This window comes from Aquila chrysaetos, chromosome 13 (genome assembly GCF_900496995.4).
Source record: "Aquila chrysaetos chrysaetos chromosome 13, bAquChr1.4, whole genome shotgun sequence".
NCBI classification, from domain to species: domain Eukaryota; kingdom Metazoa; phylum Chordata; class Aves; order Accipitriformes; family Accipitridae; genus Aquila; species Aquila chrysaetos.
In genome coordinates, this window is record NC_044016.1 from 29,992,715 (window position 1) to 30,013,809 (window position 21,095).

General features: G+C 39.1%; 1 protein-coding gene across 8 annotated transcripts in view; it reads right to left on the reverse strand.

Moving 5' to 3' along the window:
• Positions 1 to 607: 607 nt before the first annotated feature.
• Positions 608 to 21,095, reverse strand: part of ACTN2 (actinin alpha 2) — a 71,761-nt gene continuing 51,273 nt past the window's right edge. For 4 of the 8 annotated variants that reach the window (XM_030034952.1, XM_030034949.1, XM_030034951.1 and 1 more), the window contains 9 exons: positions 15,898 to 16,006; positions 14,926 to 15,066; positions 14,349 to 14,531; positions 13,058 to 13,192; positions 12,373 to 12,552; positions 11,860 to 12,006; positions 5,602 to 5,679; positions 3,320 to 3,478; positions 608 to 1,964 (listed from right to left, as the gene is read on the reverse strand). In XM_030034952.1, coding sequence (XP_029890812.1) covers positions 1,806 to 1,964; positions 3,320 to 3,478; positions 5,602 to 5,679; positions 11,860 to 12,006; positions 12,373 to 12,552; positions 13,058 to 13,192; positions 14,349 to 14,531; positions 14,926 to 15,066; positions 15,898 to 16,006 — 1,291 coding nt within the window. In that variant the 3' untranslated portion in view covers positions 608 to 1,805. Of the gene's footprint in view, positions 1,965 to 3,319; positions 3,479 to 4,382; positions 4,449 to 5,601; positions 5,680 to 11,859; positions 12,007 to 12,372; positions 12,553 to 13,057; positions 13,193 to 14,348; positions 14,532 to 14,925; positions 15,067 to 15,897; positions 16,007 to 21,095 lie in introns of all 8 variants that reach the window. The other 4 variants (XM_030034955.1, XM_030034953.2, XM_030034954.1 and 1 more) reach the window with 2 other exon arrangements.

The following is a 21,095-nucleotide window of genomic DNA, read 5'->3' on the forward strand; positions in this document are numbered from 1 at the left end:
ATGTGATTCTAGCCCTAGCATTTCTTTAAGTCCTCTGCTGGCCTTTGTACACAAGGTGGAGGAGGAAGAGGTATTTGGTCACTGCCTATCCGTCTCCTCTGGGATTGTTTTGAAATTGCTCCCACCACATGTACCTTACCTGCAGGATGCCTGCTTTAGGACTGAAATCACACACAGATTTTTAATGCTTCCCATTCATAGATTTCAAAGCAAAGGCCAGTAAAAGCATCATTGCATACTTAACATCTGCTTTTTTGCACATGAGGAAAAGGAGAGATACAGAAATGGTAAGGCCAACATCTTCAAAAGCATTAGTGCCTAAGTCTCACTGAAATCAATCTAAACTAGGAGTCTAACAGGCTATGGACATCTGTGCTCAGGTGATGTAAATGGAAATTCTGTCCCACTCATTCTGAGCTCCATCTCACTTCATGAAGCCATACCTGTCCCTCCAGCACGTAGGGAATGTTTTTCAGGCAGACACAGTGTATAGAAATGCATGACATACTTTTTTGAACTGTTAGCAGACTGAAACCTCCTTTAATGTTCAGAAATGTTTCCAGTTCTTAGAGGGAACCGCTAGATGATTGCCAATGACAGAGTCTCATAAGGTTTTGAAAAGCAGACTTTATTTAATAGGCACATCATTGCTTTAATAGCACTGGGCTGCACAGCTCACTTCACCATTTGTAAATGGTTTTGTTTGATCACATTGCATTTCCTCAGTGTCAGTAGGATTCAAGTAAAAAAGTTACTGCTTTTACTTCTCTATCGCTTCTCAAGATGGAAAAAAAAAACAAACAATAAACAACTAGCACACAGGAGCACAATACAGACAGAACTGCCTGCGATCCAGCAGAAGTCAAGACAAACTGAGATTTGAGTACTGAACAGTTAAAGCTGCAAGACAACCACACTACATTTGCTCAGATGGGATTTTGCATTATGCAAGATAGAGATGAACATTGCTCACTAATACAAGGGAGTGGCTTTCTTATACTGAGAAACAAAGACTGTCCAACACAGACAAGAATGAGGGTTTCAAAACAAAACAGCTCACATGAAATTAGATTCCTTATTATTTCTGATTATAAAAGTTGTACTCCCTCAGCTGTAAAAGTTAAAGGCCTAAAAAAAAAAGTACTGCTTACAGAACTCTAAACCTGCAATTTAATCAGCTTCTCAGCTTTTCCCCCCTATATTACAACTCCTTGTGGTAAGATAAAACTATCTTTAAGAGACAAAAGCATAGCATTCTGATTATTTTTGTAATTAAGTAGTTTACTTGGTTGATATATTTCTTCCCTGAAAAACTGTATTTTAATATTTTATTAAATTCCACCAGTAGAAGCATACAAAATCAGAAATCATTAGAGAAAATAATATTGCTCTACAAAAGAAAAAAGCATGACTTCTAACATAGTTTTATGAAGATTGTAAAAGAAGCGCATATGGCATTGAAACATTTTGAAAATGCAGAAATATTTTGTGAGTTTCAATGTTCTTATGTTTTACATTCTATTTTCTGAATGGATATTTCCAAAGTTAGTATCTTGAGATTTTTTTTTTAATATATTTTCTAGCATTACATAGGACAGACAACCTAAAGCCAACAATGCAGAAATCTAGCGTGCCACACACTTTAATATACACTAGTTACTTTAGTTATTAGCACTTTACACTGACGGTACCTACTGTATTTGTAAAACTCATTTTTAAATCAGCTTGTCAAAGCTTTTGAGAAGCAATCTGGGCAATAAGGGGGGTATTTTTAGTGTCTACCATGAATACGGCCAATTACAGAATCAGAGGTCGCTCTCTCCATACAGTGCTGATGAAAACGAGGTGTAATCCAGAGCCCCAGGAACAGAACCTGGGCCAGTGTACGGAGGCATTCTCTTGATGCAGTACTGAGCCTGCTCAGGAGGCAGCTCTCGACGTAACTCATCTGCCAGGATATAAGGCTGGGAGGGGGGAAAGGATTGACAAATTCAGTATGTATTCTTCAAAGACACAAAGTATATTTATTTTCTCTAGCTGTGACTAATAAACTTGGACATCCTGCCTATTTTTCTGAGACTAAATATTTTCCACAGTAAATTCCATCCCTAATGATGATTTGAAAGGGACAATCCTACCAACAAACTGGTAGGTCAAAATCCAGTCTCAGGATATGTGACTGTGTGTGTTAGCTACTGAGCACTGTGCAGCCATGGGTAGATGGCTACTGATACAGCTCATCCATGGATATCTCATGGTCACTATCTCTAAAGTGCACTTCTTCCCCTTCTGCAGTGACAGGACAGACACATTTTCAGTTAGATCCTATTAGTTTCAAGGTCCTAATACCTTTGTAATGAAGGATGCATTATTGCTCTTAATGGTTTGCATTTATGATATGAAGGATACCCTCTGTTAACAGACCTGACATTACTCAAAATAGCAACATAATGAAAACCATTTTTTCCTGAGACCTTGGCTTTCACCTTCCACATGAATTCCTACTAGGAACATGTCTGGAATTCAAAACGTGGTCCACAGCAACTGAGATCACAAAATCAATATAAACAGCCAGAATGAGAAAATCAATAGAGCAAGCTTGGGCAAATAGACCTGTACTGCTGTGATCTCTCCTTTCTCCACAGCACAGGACTGGTTTCCTGGCAGCACTGTTTACGGCCCTGACTCCTCCAGAAGCTCCTGTGTTGCCATTATCCTCCCTTTCATCTTCATATACCACTCACTCACCAGTGGATCTGGCTATGGGGAGGAAAGTATGCCAAATTCAGGAGCTTCCTCCACAAACCCAGTAACTAGAGGAGGCTTCCTCCTCCTGCTGCTCCTAGGATAGGGGCACACCACATTGCATCGCCCTGTGGAATGAGCTGTCAGGTCACAACATGGCTCGCATTTTGGTGTAGTCTTGTGCAACTGACCCAGGCTATGTTCTAGAGGGCCAAACTCTGCATTGAAACATCCAGACAACAGCATGAAAGGCAGAATGATTGCCTCTCTAATCAAGGCTGTTGTGTGGAAATAACCTGATGTACAACATATCCATTATACAGACAAACTGTCTTGTCTAAGATGTGTAATTTTGTGTTGGCTCTTTGTGATATGGGGGTATACAGACCAAGTCTTGAATTCTGCACCCATTTCAGCTAAGAGTCTTGGTTCCAAAGGCAAGTGCTTTCTCTGAAGTCTTACAGACTGAAAACAAAGCTTCACTATTACTAAAAGGCTTGTGCAAGACTTTCAGCAAAGAAGGGCTAAATAGGAGAGTTGTTGAATCCTTACAGCCAGCAGCATGATGACTGACCTTATCTGAAGCCAGGATTCTGAAGGAAGCTATCACTTGCTCAGCCGTGTCTGTGTCTGCTGTTTCTCTGGTCATGAAGTCAATGAAGGACTGGAAAGTGACGGTTCCTTGCCCATTGGGGTCAACCAGAGACATGATTCGGGCAAACTCAGCTTCACCCTTTCACAGAATCCGAAACAAAAAAAATGGTCACCGTAATATCAATCGCCAACAGCCTGTGTCTCTCATGAACCAGTAGGGACCAGTGGTTACAAAGTCTTTAAAGCATCTGCCTGACTTAGGATCATTAATGTCAGAGACAATCAAATCTGGGATCTTAAACGCCCATGCCTCTTTTGTCAAAAGGACTTGGTGCTTTTGAAAAATGTATTCTTTCTCTTAAATACATAGCATGTACCTTTCGATTAATTTTCTGCAACCTCTCCCTCCACCCACCCTTCCTCAATGCCTGTTTAACTTGTTTTAACTTAACACTTTGTTTTCCACCCCATCCTAAAACCACTGTAATTTAGGTACCGCACAGGGAGGTGAAACAATAGTCCAAGAAGTGGTGTACTTGCAGACCCAGTGAACTAAGAAGTAAGGGAAACAATTCTGAAAATTTCATGTCAAATATAGGACAGTTCAACTAAGGCTAGTCCTTTTTTCCACTAAACGGTGAATTTGGGGGGAAATTTTTAGAATAAAGTAGTGAAGGAAAGAAAATGCAACCCCCAAAGCTAGTTTATGAGAATTAAACAGCATCAAACTCATTATTCTTCATGCAGATAAAAAAGGAGAAAGAAAAAAAAATATTTAATAACTGTTAATTTCAACTTTTAAAGTTTCCTTAATTCAAAGGGCAATGCAGCGACCATAGAATATGATTCTCAAGTGTCTAGTTTTACTTTTAACTTCCTTTTTAATGATTTGAAAACAGAAAAAAGCAAAAAAACCAAACTAGTATCTCTAGTGTAAATTATATTATTAGTATTCTGTCTATCTAAATAAGCTTTAGTGTTGCTGTGGTTAATGTTATAAGCTGTAAGCAGAATCAGTTGCCATAATTTCTTAAAATTCATACCAAATCATAACCCATTGAAATTAAGCAAGCTCTGAAATCATCATGGTCCATCAATCCATTCTTCCTCTATTGACCAAAACAATGTAAGAAATACAGAAGGGAAGGTTTGAAGAATCCAAGGTAATTTCCAGAGAGATGACGAGTTTAGACCATTGGCATATTGGATCCAGTGTATGAACGGTATTCATTGATATTGCCCAAGCAGGTCACCAGAACCATCATCAGTTTTAAAGGAGGAAGAAGTAACTAACATATTACACACAAGAAACAGACATTTTCACCACAAAAAGTAACATCAGGAAAGGTCAGGGGAGAGATAAGGGAGAAGAGGAGGTGCATGAGACAAGAATACAGGGAACACAACCAGAGAAGACAAAGAGAAGGGCAAGGAGAAAAGTTTGTTACTACACTAGTCAAACTCAGGAGATGCTCAAGCTGCCTCCCTGATATGAAATGTCTTTGAAAGGTTCTGCATTGGGTGCTGTAGTGACTAAAAGTATAGTTAAAAACAGTCTGAAAATAGCGTATCACTGACTATTTCAAATACTCCACTCCAAGGCTAAGGTAGGTACAATATGAGAGCTGTCTGCTGACATATGGGAAATAAGTACAGGGATTTTCCTTCTGGCTGCAGGCTATCAAGACCTGGACTACAGCAAAGAGATGTGCATACTGGCTTAAAGGATGAGACTTGCAAGACTTAGAAGGAGGTCGGTTGAAGACCTTGTATATAAGGAGGTTGCTCATTTTCCAGGCAGTAACGTATCTGTGGCATCCCTGACTCAAAGCTGCATAAACATTAAATGGCATGATAGTAAGAAGGTAAATAAATGTTTCCTCTGTGTTGTGATACAATGTAGGAGAGAATTGTGTCATCCTAAATCAGGAGAGCGCAGTAGAGAGCTTGTATTGAGTCTGAGGAAACAAAAATTAGCAAGAGTCTGAGTGCAAGAAGCATAGGAGCTCCCCATAGTTATCTAGTAAAGTCCAAATAAAACATCTCAAACCAAGTAAAAGAAACAACCTGAAAAATCTTTGGAAAACGCATAGAAATATATGGTTCCAAGTGATGCTGACAGTCCATCTAATCCAATTGTCTTCCCAGAGGCAGCATGTTTTTAAAGCATTATGATCAATGCATTGGAGTTTAAATCCACAACCTCTTTGGCTATTATTATATTGGCCTATCCGAAAACAGAACAATATCAGTTTCCTCTACCTGCAGGTCATTTCCAACCTGTCCTAGACTGATGAGACAGGCTTTAAATTCATCAGAATGTAGATTGTCAGATTCATCCTAGCATCCCATCACAGGTCATGCATTTGGGAAGGTGAAAGGAAAGAAAGAAAAATCACAGATCAGGTTAGTTGGTTAGTACAGAACATTCTACTCTTGTATTAATAACCATGTTTTTACAGAAGTTCATGGAAATGTAATGTCAACTTATTGGAATTAATTACCTAAAAGTGTACAACTTTTGCAGTTTCATGCTTTAAGTTTTTTTCTTAGTAGAAGAGGGTCCTTACTTCAACTACAGAGTTAAAACTGTGCTTCCTCTACAGGTACTTTTTTAACATTTTTGCTTCCTTCATTTTCTATTGTCATACAGTGTGTGTGAGATGCAGTAAAAAGATCACTGAACCTGGGTAAAACATTTTTTCCCCACTCAATTACTGTTATTTCACTCTTGATCTGATAATATTACTTAACAACTGCATATGCATACCTCAAGAGAGAGTAGAACAAAACAATTCATTTCTTGTCTAGATCCAAAATGAATTTATAACTGACATAACTTATTTTCAGTTATCTGTCTTCTTTAATAATCTATCCAGTAAGGTTTTGCTTTGAAAACTGACTTTAAGAAAGCCCCATTGAATTCCAGGTTAAATGGCTCCTAGTAACACCACATCAAACTGGATCATTGTTTTGAACCAATATTTTTTTCCATTTTGCAGGTCAAGAAATTCACACTAACTTCTTAAAAACAGACTGGCTCGTCTTTTTCTTCCCGTTTGTACAAAATGTGTCCTATCAGAGGTGTACTTCAGATTGAGTTTAACATGAATACAATTAAAGAGATGTTCTAAGATAAAAAATTATTACCCTTATTGATTTTACAGACTGACAGTTTGGAGAAGATCCAAGGTTTTCTGCCTGCTACATATTTGCCTGCTAGATGACTAATTTATTTTTTAAAATTTCTGTATAGTTATGCATAACTAAAATTATAGGAGTTTTAAAAAATGCACTGGGTTTATTTAATATAGTAATAGGATAAAGTGGTGCTTTATTAAGTTCATAATGCCATGCATTTTTGACATATCATGCTGTTGTTGTACTGACTCCCTCCGCATCAACCTCCACCAGCTCCATAAAGGGAAGATGAAAAATAACAGCGGAAAGTCAATGACAAGAGATAAAGCAAAGCTCCAAAGCTGGAGCAGCATTTAGTTAAAAGCCATCATGACTGTGAAGTTTTTTTCCTTTAATATTTCCATTTTACAGGATCATTCCTGCTATAAAGCATTCAAAATGGTTTATTTTATCATTCCGAAAATGTTAATCCAGGCTGGCTTGAAACTTTCAAAAAACATCCTGGAGACAGGCTACAGCAGGTCCCACCAGGAGCGAAGTCAGCTCATTTTACCTTATTTCTAAAGCCAAAGATATTACTGTGTGACTGCAAATAAAATGATATAAAAATGGGAGCTAGGAGCCAAATCCTGTGCCTCCATCTCCTCTACCAGGCATTGGTAGAGGACTATTAGTTACTTGACTACACCAGGAGGGTGCGTGGTCAGTATGTGCACAAGCTCCCTAACCAGGCACGCATGGCAGCGGTAGTTGTGCAACAGGTAGCGAAGGGCAGATGGGAGTGACAGAGGCCAGCACATCTACCAAGAAACCATTTTCTTTAGGAGAGGAGCACAATGGTTGTGCTGGAGCTCACAACCATCATCTGGTTAAGTGGGACTCCCCAGTAAGGTCCAAGTAATTGTGCCACGTGCTATAGCAGGTTCTCATATTCTCATAGTGTTTTTTTTTAATCTGCATCATATATGGCCTAAAAAGGCATCTTTGCCTTTGCAGTATATGAGAGTTTCATGGGATACAATGGTATTTTGCAATTAATGCATAGATCAAGCCCATGCAAGGGCTTTCTCATTGGGAAATTGTTCTTTATTTTTTGCAGACCAACATTAAGCACTGAAATTAGTTTTATAAAGCATATAAATAACTTTGCTTTGTTCATCTTTTCCTGTCAATACAAAGTAAAACACTGAAATCCCCCTCCATCTTTCATTATTAGTCCCCAGAAATCTTATCCTTCCCCTTTGTGATTTATACGTGGCCTTATAAAACAAGTGAGCTTCTGAGTCAAAGTAATCCATTCTTAAATATGTCCTTCAGTTTCCTGAATGCTAATTGACCTGCATAAGCCTGATCATGTTACTTTAACAGGGAGCTGTTGTTTTTCTGTTAGGAAAATATAGGGTGGCATGATGCTATTGTTCTGCACAGCTCCTACTTAAAATCTGTAGTTTGCACAAAAATCCATAGTAGAATATATTAACAGCCATTAGGATATTACATGCAGAGTGGCTGCGGATATTTTATCACATACTTTGCAGTCTTATTTAGAATTTAGTAAATATACTGAATCTGAAAAAGGAATCCCTGCATAAAAAGACTTCAAAACCAGTGACTGACAACATATCTGTGTTGGTGTCCCAATTTGTCTGCATACCATAATTCAGCTATGCACCGTTTGGAACAGTTCTAAACTGCTTCTGTGATTCAGACATTGTGTCCCACTTTCTCTTTTTTCCTCTATGCAGTCACCTTAAGGAAGGAAATATACCAGCATTGCTAAAGATTTATATTTATACCTACAACTAGACTGTGCCTTCAGGCACAGCCTCCAGCAAGGAGGAGTGGGTAAGCAGCAGCATCCTCAGGAATAACCTGTGGGGTACCAGCGTGCGTGCGTACATGCCTGTTGGAAACACAGGAGCCTAGAGGGCTGCCCCCTTGCCCCAAGGGAGATAGTGTATTACCACTGCCTTCAACGAGGATGACTTGTAACGCTTTCTGTGCTAGCACATCTCTGCTGGTGGATGCACGGAAAGAAACGCAGCTCTTCCTGCCCTTCTAATTCGTACATGCATGGTGCTCACTTACTCACTGCAGTTTGAGAATCAGGGCACGTAGCCCCCCACCCCCCCAAAACCTTGTAAAATACCAAATAGTTTTCTTTCAAATATTCAACATGTAGAAGCCATTTAAAAGAATTCACCCAATTATTTAGCTCTGTTTCAGAGGATTAACAACTGCAGAATTAAGCCCCATAATGGATTATGAACTGTAAGATTTTTATTTTTTTATATATTCTTCCTGGGCAGGAAGGTAGGGGTTCCTTCCTCAGATTTATAAGCAAAGAAAGTTGTTTCTAGAAGCACTCCATAAAAAGTTGTTAGGTTTATGTGTACCAAAATACATTCTTTAAAATGGGGAAGGGAGCTACTCTGCATATTAGTACTATGCTGACATCCTCAAGACACACTAAGAGTCAAACATTAAGATATGTCTTAAATTGGAGAAATGCCACAGAAGTCCGAGCTATAGCATGCATAAATGATTCTGTTGTGGTTAGGTATTTAAAGCCTACTCATCAGGGACAGTATTAATTTTGGGGATCTTTTCTGGCTATTCATCATTGTGAATAGCAGTCCAATTCTTTCAGTGTATTTTTTAAACTATGTCAGGCATTTGGAAATGCTGCTAAGCACAACAAAATTATTACATATACTGCTAATTCTGTCTGACATGGAGAAGCCAGTATTTTTCATGTTAGTGCTTACGTTCAGATGATCAAATTTCATCTTCATTTCTATTTAAGGTAATCGAGACCATAAAAGAATCCATTACTGCCTTCTCTATCTAAATTCCAACTTTAGAGTCTTCATTATTTTGTGTACCCCGAAGTAACCCTGAAGCACTCTGGGTTTCCTTTATTCACCAACACTAAATATTCGAGTGTGCAAGGACATAGGAAGGACATAAAAATGAAAAACAAGCCTGCCTCTCTCAAACATGTTTGTCCAATGTCTCCTTCTAGCCTGTGTAGATTGAGTCGCATCTGTCCATTAAATTACAGCGTAATTTAATCAGTATAAGCTCCTCTTTTATCAGTGTTTCTACTATCTGTCCCCTCCAGAAAGCCTGGCTGGATGGCTGAGTGGTTTTAGATCTTAACCTTCTTCCTTTCTTTAACTTGCATTATGCTACTAAGAACATAATAGTTGCACTGTGTCAGTGCAAAAGCGCTCCTAGACCAATTTCCCATGTCTGATGCTAAGGGAAGGAGTATACTAAAGGGGGCATATGGAAAACGGTCCTTCCCTTAACGTGATCCTTCCACGCCTCTTTTTTAGGGCCTTTGGATTATATCTGTCATGGGGGAAGGTAAGGTCTGCAGCTAAACTTGCAGCCCAGGCCCAGGTTGTTGAGGCCATAGAAACTGATGAAGCATCTATCTCCTTCCACTACTGACCCAGCCACTCGGGCTTCCTGCAACTGAAGCAAGGGCAGAAGGGACACTGCCAGGAGCCGTGACTCATTACAGCCTGAAGAAAGCAGACAGCCAAGGATAGGCAAGGATCTAGGAGCTGGGAAGCACTTCTGTGTTGCACGTTATTGTCATAGCCCATCTCCAACCTGCCTGCAGCTGTGTGACATGAGTACCCTTTTCCAGGCCATACAACATTTCCTAAGGCCTTGCTCTGTTGTATCCTTCGGTATCTCAAAGTCTTACTGCATCTGCAAAGCCTAAAGATCCATAACAAAAGGGCTGGTTAGTGTAGGATTTAGCTTCTCCCCTCAAGACCTTCTGAGGCACGAAGAGATGCCCGTAATACCTCCTCAGCCACTGAACCAGCCCTGCTGCGAGTGTGGCAGAGAAATCATCTATGAACCACAAAGAAACAGGGATGCTAGAAACGGCCATCTAGTCTAAGACATACTAGGATTCAGTCACCTTGCTTGCTTATCATTAGGGAGCTGTCAAATCTTTGTGCAAAGTCCCCGGTTTCCCTTAATAGGGTCTCTCAAATCCTGGCGTGTAATTTATCCAGGCCTGGTACTCTGTCTGCTTTTAATAGCTCTAATTGCTCAGTTATCTGCTCCAGTGCATTGGGAAAGACATTTAGTATGCTACTTCCTTCCACCCCAGGATATTTATCTCTGCTTCTGTGATGTTATCTTCTGCTTCCTTAGAAAATACAAAAAGGAATTATGCTGCACTAGAATCACATTAAGATTTTCCATAAAATCTGTTCCTGGTTCCTGTGTAGCTAACCTTTCCTATGCTTGTGTGTTTCTTCAGAAAGCAGAGGTTTGGCAGTTCTGCTTTTTCTTCTAAACAATTAAGGATATTCTACAGAATATTTAGCAAACTATGGCTGTCAGCATCCAATGCACAACAAGTATAAGCCCAGGTATGGGTAACCATTTTGAGTAGAGCTGGACAAACAGGATGGCAGTGAAAAGAAAGTGGCATTTTGCTATAGGCTGAAATGATTTGAAGGAGCTGACTTATGTGATAACAGAATATAAGTCGGGGGTTAAGCACAGTCTCCTAACTACAGGAATCTGTCCTGGGAAAAAGATAACAGCCTGGTGCTGCATTATGATAATCTTTTTTCAGTATTTGAAATGTGAACTTGGTTTTGAAGGTGGGTTCATGTGAGCACAGAGCCAGCAGAGCTAACTCATGTTCTCCAACCGGGAATGTCAGATTCCTGTCTGCATGTATTTTGCTATTGTGTCTACTAATAGCTATCTTTTTAACCTTCTATCCATGAATACTGTGTCACTCACAGAAGGAGTGAGTTAAGTTTCTTCACAACAGTGTTTTCATTCCTACTTTTTTATTCATCCATGATTAAACAACTGAAAAAACCAGCCTCTTATTTCCCACATACAGCCAGAAAAATAAAGGATTTTCCTTGACAGCTATATTCCCTACAAATCTATTTCTAGGGGGACAAGTTGTGAATCAAACTACAAAAACCAAACCTGTAATCCAGATTACAGCTAAATTTAATGAGATGGAAGCGGCTGGCAAGTACATAGAACATCCTGCACTGCTTTAAAATAAAGGGGCACATTATTTTCCAAAACACACAGATTTATCCAGTTCTGCCTGTTATTTGAACAAATACTCAACCATACTAGCAGAACTATAATTCTGCATTACATTTAAAGAGTAAATATTAATCTTTAATGTATCTGTACAATGCTATGATTTCATAAGGCTGTAAATTCTTTGTTAACAGATCTTTTTTGCTGGTTTAAAAAGAGCTCATTGCTACTGCATTCATAGTTTTTTAAAAGGCTTACATTTGGAATGAAAAGAACTTGGTTTTGGGAACAATAAATATTGCTAGTTGAGAAAAAGCAGGAGTACTGTACCCTGTCAAAATGATTGAATGATGCTCTGAAGTCATTCATTTGTTCCTGGGTGATACCCTTGGCATCTCTTGTGAGGATCTGAGTCTCAACCTCATTGATAGTTCGAGCAATGGTGGTAAGTAGGAGCTCCCATCCAACACGGATGTGCTATGAGAGAGAAAATACTGATTTATTAAAGAACCAGATACATTCTTCTAGGAGTATAAAAAGTACAGTAAGCAAAAAATCAGCTCTAAATATTTATGTGATGCCTTTTCCATACCACTAACTCTATATTATGACCAAGGATCATTAAAAATAAAAATTACCTTCAGAAAAATATGGAACTGGTTTCTAAATGGGTACTTCTTCACCAAAAGTAAAAATAAGTGAAAATAAAACAAGTCTTATGAGATTATTAGAAAGTCTGCCAAATTCCATCCTCTGTTGCTGTCTCTTCAGTTCAGGGAAGATAGTTATATGGCAGAAGAGGGCAGAATAAACTAACAAGTGCAAAAGGGAGTAAATGGCTACCTCCATAGTATAGTTGGTGTGCTTGTTGTCAAACACCAGGGCTTCTTGTATAAGCTGATGATCTCCTTCCAGTTTGTCAATGTTGTGTTTATAATTAATGATATTGTGCTCATATTGCTTCAGCTGATTCATCTGGTCCTCCAAAGGCCCTGTCATTTCAATAGAGCTGCGGGCAATTTCCTGTCAAAAGAAACAAAGACACACACCCCCCAGCCCCGCAAAATTTAACATTCAAATTTGCTAATTTGACCAACATTCAGATAAGTATGTAATATTTTCATACTAAGAAGCAATAGTAATAAAACTTTCATACAGTGGAGACAAGAAATTTTACTACAGAAAACACATTTCAAAAGAAATGTGGCATATTTATTTCTGGAATTAGTACTGGTGATTCTGGAATTAATACCCAGTGATCCTGGTATCTTTCCTTTACAGAAATCAGAAGCTAAATAGAAATTGTTTAGTGATTGATTTTTCAAAGCCACATCTCCTCCTCACCATCAAGGTAGCACTTGTACAAGCTTCCACAGTTTTAAAAATCATCTTAACAGGTGCTAAATACTTCAGGATCAAACAGCTGGTGAACTATCATGGAGATTGCTGTTGTCCTCTATATAAAGCTGAGAGAAAAAATTTTAAACCACTTTGTTCATCAGCTTCTGCGTGAGGGTCTGACACTCACCTCCATCTTGGTCTGGATCCATGGCCCAATGACGTTGGCCTGAGCAGCAAACTGGCGACGCAGGCGCTCGTTGGCATGCTGGCGGGCTAGCTCCTCCTGCAAGGATTGATCCCTCTGAGGCACCAGCTGCTTCACCTGTTACAGTGGGAAAGCGCTGAGTGTGAGTAGGCACAATGGAATAGTTTAAAAACAAATGGAAGAAATAAATCTACACTAATTACTAATTTTTCTTATTGGTCTGAAGGTTGATATCAGAAGGACAAGCCAGAAACATGATCACTATTTACCAATTCTGTGCTAACATAAGAAATTGCTAATATGGTCTTGGGCAGCCTGACCAGAGAGACTGACATGGAGAGAGAAGAAATTCTCACCTCTGAATGGATTCAAGTGCAAGACAATTATTTAACTTGAACTGCTATTAGAACACTTACTTTGTTTTTCTTTTGAAACACAGGTGATTTTTTCAATCTCTAAGTAATTGTGCTAAGAATAGTTGGGGCAAAACATTTCATTCAAGCACAGCCATTATGGTAGGATAACATGAGACATGTTCTGTCCATCATGTATATCTGAAGGTCTCTAATACACTGCAAATGCTTTTTTTTTGCTTACCCTTCTGGATTGCCCTGGGAGATTCTGAATTTAGTCCTTATTGCTTGGTTTTTATAACCCATTGAGGGTGTTTTCTTTTCCATGTACGTTTATCTATTTGGTAAATTCGTACATTCTACACAATCATTTACCTTCAACATAGTATCTGTCTTGGTTCCTAATGAAATAAAGTTTGTGTGATTGCTCTAGGAGCCTCTCTTTAATCCCTCCTCAGTAATTTCAATAAGGTAATTGCCAATTTCAGTGTAACTGGACAGAACATTAATGGTCCCAAAGATGCTAATTTTTTACAACATTTGTGAAAAGCAGCAGCTGGGTAGAAAAGACACACAAACTACTGTTTATATTGAGAGAAAGAATGCAATCATTTTCTCTTCTTCTCATGGCACCCCCTGGCCCATCCACTGGCCAGACACCAGCTCTGCAGTAGCCCCAACACATGCTTCTCTTGCCCTGCCAAAAAGGACTTAGATAATGTTGAGTGATGGGAGCAAGGTATATTGTGAAGCGAGCCCAGCAACATAAGAGAGAGCATTAGATACTGTAGAAAGTTCATTCTGGCATCTGGTTATCTAGATTAATTTACAGATTTATTGTAAAGTTCTCTGAATATTCTCAGTAATCCTAAACTTGAATACTACGTTACCACGTCCTTTATGTATTTAGCACACATTACCTTTTCCCACTTGCTACGAATCTCTTCCACAGTAACAGTGCTGTAAGGATTGCTTGCGCTTATTCTCATGCTGTAACTCTGAATAACTTTTTCAACTTCATTCTGGATTGACAGTATGGCCTGTCTTTCACCATCTGCCTCTGGCAAAGTAGCTTTAAATTGATCATGTGCAGAGATTAAACTCTAAAATCAGAAACAGAGAGGGAAAGCATGAAAACTTTAATGTTTCTTCCAACATCTGGAACATCTGCTGTAAATAAGCACAGCTCCTCTCTCAGCCTCTCAAACACCCTGCCTACATGTATCTGTAGATACAGGAAATAATACATGTAGATACATTCATGAAACAGCCTCATTGACTTTATCAGGTCCATTGCTTCTTCCATGATGTCTGGAATATGCTTTCATACCAATGAGAAAGCCTATTTATAATAGAGCAGACATTGCCTATCACAAAGAAAACGTCAAGACAGATATGGGAGGTTTTTTCGTTACACATGTTCTACTCTCTAAGAAGGAAAAGCTTCCTTTCTTGTTTTCCCTATGACTGTAAGCCAAAAAATAGACAATGATTTACCTGAATTTCCTCTATGCTATGAACAATAAACATGTCCTGTAGGTCTTCCATAGCACCTTCCATCCAGTTGTTGAAAGGAGCAGCTCTTTTGGCAAACTCCAGGTGAAGCTGATCAATCGTTTCGAGCAATTTCTCTGTCCTCTGTACAGGTTGGGAAAGGCACATTCCTTCGTTACTAGGGCAAGACCTAACTGTACATACATACCCACCCATGCACAAAGTCATGCCTCATCTTTTCAAAAGCAATTGATTGTATGGTTGACTGATTTCACCACCTGCTTTAAGGGTTCTTACTCAAGGCAACAGGACTAACTGCAGTAAAGATACTCATATCCAACATGTTAAAAGAAGTGTATGCCTTTGAAGACTAACAAGTGAAATTGCTCATTACTGATATTTTAAGTATTTTTGTTATTGTGATCTATTGCAAATCAATTAAAATCTGCTAATCTTGCTTTAATAATTTCTTTTAAGTATAAAAAGGAAGAGTTAGACATATGTTTTCCACCTTGGCATACATGGGTGCGACTTCCTCTTTTCTTAAGGAACAAGGTTTTGGAAAGTATCTCAGTGCTTTGGAATACTCGCTACCAAAAAATTAACCCAGTGCTGGCCATTATCCTGTACCTCACCTGATTAAGCTCAGACAAGTATGAAAAGGTAAGCGCCTAATGGCTTTTGTTATTCTTGCTGGACATCAAATTCCCAAAGAGTGGTACTATAAACCACATGCCATTTGTTGCTGCTTTAGAACTGTCCTTGGCAGCTGAGTACTGTCAAGTCTGCTCTGAGCAATTCAATCTCTCTGCAAATGAAACCACACTAAAATGAAAAGGAGATCTGAGGAAAGGGTTTGTTGCTGTTTGGATTCCAAAGTGGATGCTCAATGGCACTGTTTCTAGATCTGAAACAAATGGTTCATTCCCCACTTCCTGCCTCAGCTGAGCTGCTGATCATTGTTATATGGTTTACCTCCAGTGCCTCTCTCCTTTTCTGAGTAAGTGTTCCCAGGCTGTCCCATTGGTCACATATCTTTTGGCATCTATCATTGACACTTGCAGCATCATGGTAGTCCAGTTCACTAAGAAAGAATAAAGACAAAAATCTGTGTGACTTTCTGAAAGACAGGAGCAGTTGCATTGTCCACACTCTTCCACTGGCCCTCAGTAATTCTTCCCCTCTTTTTTGCAATACTTCTCCTCTAGGTAAGCAAGTGTTGCAGTACAGACATGTGTGATCTAGACATTTCAAGCAGCACAGTACAGGAACAGGATCAACCTCCTCTGTTGTGAGAAAAATCAAGTATCCATCTGTGACATCCAGGTATTAAAGACAAATAAGATGTCTAACCACCTTTGCCTCGGCTATTCCTGTGGCACAAGCAATTTGATCTCCTGAAGACCAGAATGCTTCAGTCTGGGGCTTTATTAAGTTTCTGAAGATTGGTACAGTTTAAAATTAATTAGCCTGAAATATACGTTTCATTTTAAATAATCTAATGATCCTTTCCAGCTTCATATGGTCTGAAATTATTTAACTGAGAAAGAGACCTCAGGTTGCATTCAAAGCATAATCTCTCTCTCACAGGCCTGGCAATACTAATAGGGGCTGCCCAGATATGGGGCACAGAGAAAAATTTTCATCTTCCTCTCCAGAAACTCCTCACAGAGCTACACGCTAGAACTGGCTGGGTGAGAGAACAGGGATCTCCAGACCCACGTATGCCACCAGCATGAATCAGTGCACCCACAAAGGATGTAGCAGTTAGCATTGCTTTTTCACCTGCTTAATAGGCTTATATTATCCTGCCAGAAAGCAACTTACTATTCTGCCTAAGACTGGAATAACTTTTTAAGGCTCTGTCCTGAGATTCTGCACTGAGTCTGTCTCAAATTGAATTTTTTATCTCAGTGACAGATAATCCCCTTGGTTCTGCTGCAGCCACCATGACCATAATAAAATACATGTGTTTGGCACTTTGGAAGCTCACTTTTATTGGTGTATCATCATCCACTGAATTTAGCTCTTGGCTGCTCCTTGAGGACACTTTGCCCAGTACTAAACATTGCAGAGTGTGATTATGTGACAGCATAGCAGTATGAAGCTAAGATTTACTTTAAGGCTTGAACAAGACTTTAAATGCAGATAGAATTTGTTTCCTTCTTTTGAGAATTCTTCTCTAGGCAATTGGTAAGAGGAATGTACAGATCACTCCGCCAGTAACTTAGAGAATCAGAGGACAAAATGAGAACAGAGGTAGCTTTCCTCTGTGAGGCCACACTGTAGGCCAGGGGCAGTGTTCATGCTTCCTCCTCTAAGCTCAGTCAGAGCAATCTGGTTCAGGATAAAGTGGAGAAGTATGTCAACTATTCTGTTTAAAGAGGCTTCACATGTGCTGCAATCAATCGACTGTTGAAAGTGAAGAATGGTAAAACAAGTAAAAAATAAAATGCCGTAACAATTTTTAAAAAATAACAAAACCAACCCCAAATTGTGAAAGTAGAACTGTTACATGTAAGGAGGAAGCTGCCAGCAAGTCACAATATACAAGGGCTTCTTAACTCGAAAACTTGCTACCTCCTTGAAGGCTAAGAAAAAGGCTTGCTCTCAAGGGAAAAGCCATCTATCTATTAAGAAATTTTAAGTTGGAAGCATGGAGTTTTGGATGAAACAGGCTGAGATATATTTTGCTGCTATGAGTTTTTGGCTGGAAGCTGGTTTTTTTCGTTACAGCATATTGAGATTATTAGATGATGTTCCTGTGTGAGCTGTGAGCTCACCAAGTGGATGGGATGTGGAGATTCATATTCTGGTCTCTTCGCATACCAAATCTAATATACCAGAATATGGACAGGGTATTTTTCCAGATACTCCAGGTCACATCCCTGAGAGTACTCCAAATTTCATTTTTGCTTCAATGGATCACTTATCTCCTTTTGTCGATTAGGATAAGGGCAGGTGTCCTTCCATGAAAGTGAGGGACTGATTGTACCAGCTCTGGTCAAAGTCCTGGAAGGTAATGTGCAACGTTCCTCCACCAGCTCTGCCAGGGAGGTTCAGTCATTCCCCATAAGATCTCTGCTATCCTATTTCTTCCAGGGGTATGTGCTGTGGACAAATAGGTAGGAGAATAATATTATCAAAACAACTTTTAAAAAGGGCACCCGTGGGTCAAAAATCATAAGTCAGATTACCAAATGGCATTACACAGTGTAGCTCCACTGCCTTTGTGGGTCTGCTGTAGTTTACTTCAAATAAGTGTATTATATGTGTCAAAGAACATTTTTCTGCTCAAAGCAGGAGCAGAGGTAAAAATAACAACTCATAGGAGATTATTTACTTGGAAATAAAACACAGGTTTACATTCCTTGTCCTGTTAGTTTTTATATCTCTCTCAACATTGAAGCTGTGAAGAGACTAGATTTCACATCTTATAAAAACTTTTGCTTATCATACATACACAAAGTAGTGCTGCACGTGTTACAGATCTTCTAAGAGCACAGCCATTTCTATTCATTTGGTTATTTGAAATCTACAGCCTTTAGAAACTAAAAATCATCAAGCTATTCCTATTGATCTTACAAGTAATTCAATCTTATCTGTAAAGAATCAAAAATTCAGTCAAATTTTGTCCTGATCCAGAGAAGAACAAAACTTACGTACGAGCTCACTTTAGGAACCGTGATAGTGTCACAAAAATAACCTGCTGAGCAACATGCTTTAGCACTGCTTCAGAACCAGGCTCATGTTAATCATGCACGTAAGCACAATTCGAGCCCAGGTTTCCAGAAGCAAAAAGACTCTGCAAATCAGTGTTACAGATAGTGCTCTTCTTGGCTGAAAATAAGTGGCTATACTAGAAGTGATGGATATACAAGAAACTACATTCAAAAAATTTTATCTTGATGATTGAAAACATTGAAATGAGCACACAAGATCATAAATGAATATGGCATTTCATAGTACAGCTCACTGAAGTTCTATTTAGCATTTGCTATGTCATAAATGGCAAATTCCATTTTAGAAATGCCTGACTTTTTCCAGCTTTGTACATAGCCCTGTCCAAGCCTCGTCATGCTTCATTGCCAAGGAATATCCAAGTCTATACAGGCTGGAACACAACAATCTTACTGCAGCATCCTGGCTGGAATCACCTGCTTGCACACATGCACAAATCCTTTATCTAAACAGCACCAATCAACAAGCTTGTAGCACCTTTAACCTTAACCACACAGTGGACCGAGCTGCTGCAGCAGAAAATACCAGAACAGACAGGAAACTGTAACTGGTAGAGTTCAAGGTCACACAGAAATTGCTCTCCTTTGAAATAGCGACATTAGACAGCCAAGAGATTGACTAAAACAAAACATGGAGGTGTACTGACTTGGAATTCAGACACAGATGATGATAACGATTTCTATAAGGGCCTGAGCAAGTGATGAAAAAAACTAAGAAAAAAATACCCACATTGACTGATAGGCTTTGTACCAGGTGCCAATCCACATTTCTTCGCATCCAGACATTAGTCAATCCTTCTTTAAAAATATGAATGGAGAAAGAAATTGGCATTTTCCTCCATAATTTCATTGTGTGAGGAATTATGTATAAATAATTAAAATCAATATTTAAATAGAAGCTGTCCATTTTCTTGCAGCTAATGATAACACTTGACCTTTATGACTTTTTATTAAGTGTTCTCCAAGGGCATTAAGCATAACTGAGCTACTGAGTCTCAGTGAAAAATCAGGCACTGATAGCCCCATTTTATGAAGAAGCAGAGAAGTCGACGTTGAGCATCTCTAAAAGCAATGGGTTTTCAGCATCTTTGCAGCCCAGGCCACAAATAACTCGTTTAACTTCACACAGCAAATTACTGAAACAACTGAGAAAAGACAATCCTAAAATAGACAGGATACAGTGTTCACTGGCCTCACCAGCGGTAAAGGACACAGGGTTCAAAACGCTGGTATGCAGATGCTGTGCTATGTATACTACATTCCCGAAGTTTCTCATCACTTGTATAGCTGAAGCTGAATTAACAATGATTAGGTGTTTCAGAAACTTTCTTTAGTACAAAGAGGAACAAGTAACTCCACAACAGAGATCATGGCATGCCAGAAGGTTTTTCATAAGCTCACATACTCAGTGAAATCTCCATTCTCTGTGTTTTTCAGACTTCTTTCACACTAACTAAAAACCAGTGCTTACTCTGCCCACCGTGCTTTACTTTTCCTCCTTTAAATAATCTTGAAAAATAGGACTTTTCTTCTAAATCCATTTGAATTATACAATTACTGTAAGTGCTGTTGCTATCAGGTATGAACTACATCTTTAGACAACTCTCTGATTTTTAAATTGTTAATGAATGTGGAGCTGTTTATGAGTCATGGTCCTTCATAGTGAAAAGAGGGCATGCTTTTAACACTTGAGTTTTGAGTAGTAACTGTTTTGCCTATTCAAGAAGCTGAGAAACTGAAACTTGGAGAGATGAAGCCAAGGGCACGAATCTTGAAAATTTTGATGTTGGCTCCTGTTTTGACCACTACCGCACATTTGTTCGTGTTGGCTTTATGGATTTATAATGCAGGTGAGCAATGAATTTAAGTATGTGCCAAATTGCTAAGATCAGGAGTAATGCCACTGATTTACTGTACAAAACTGCTGCAATTAACTGCAGAAGATTATAAAATCAAATGTGCTTATCTTTGTGTACACACCAAGACTTTACCAGAATAGGGACATCAGTATGTAACACTACATTCCTGTTTGTGTGGGCAGAACTTTGCCAACAAAACTGTGCTTCACACAGGTAAATTAACAGTCTTCCCAAAACCAAAAGCAAGCTCCACCGATAAAGACAGAGTTTAGCCAGAGTAACTGCATCAACACTCAGGACTTCTGCTGCCATAAGGGTGTCTGTCAGTCAGGGGCCTTGACTTTTCACATCCCTGACCTATGCAGCTGATGTCAACAATACAGATGTAGCCTAAATGTGTTGTAGAATTGTTCCCAGCTTTCGCTGTGTTTGCTCTGGGCATAGTACGCTGAGTGAGCAAGTGTTGGTCCTCTGGCTAAGTTGATGGCACTGTGGGTGAGAACTCCTGCTCTCCTTTAGGAAAGCTTGTGTGCTTGATTGCTTGTGTGACCCTGAGCAAGTTATTTAGTTTTCA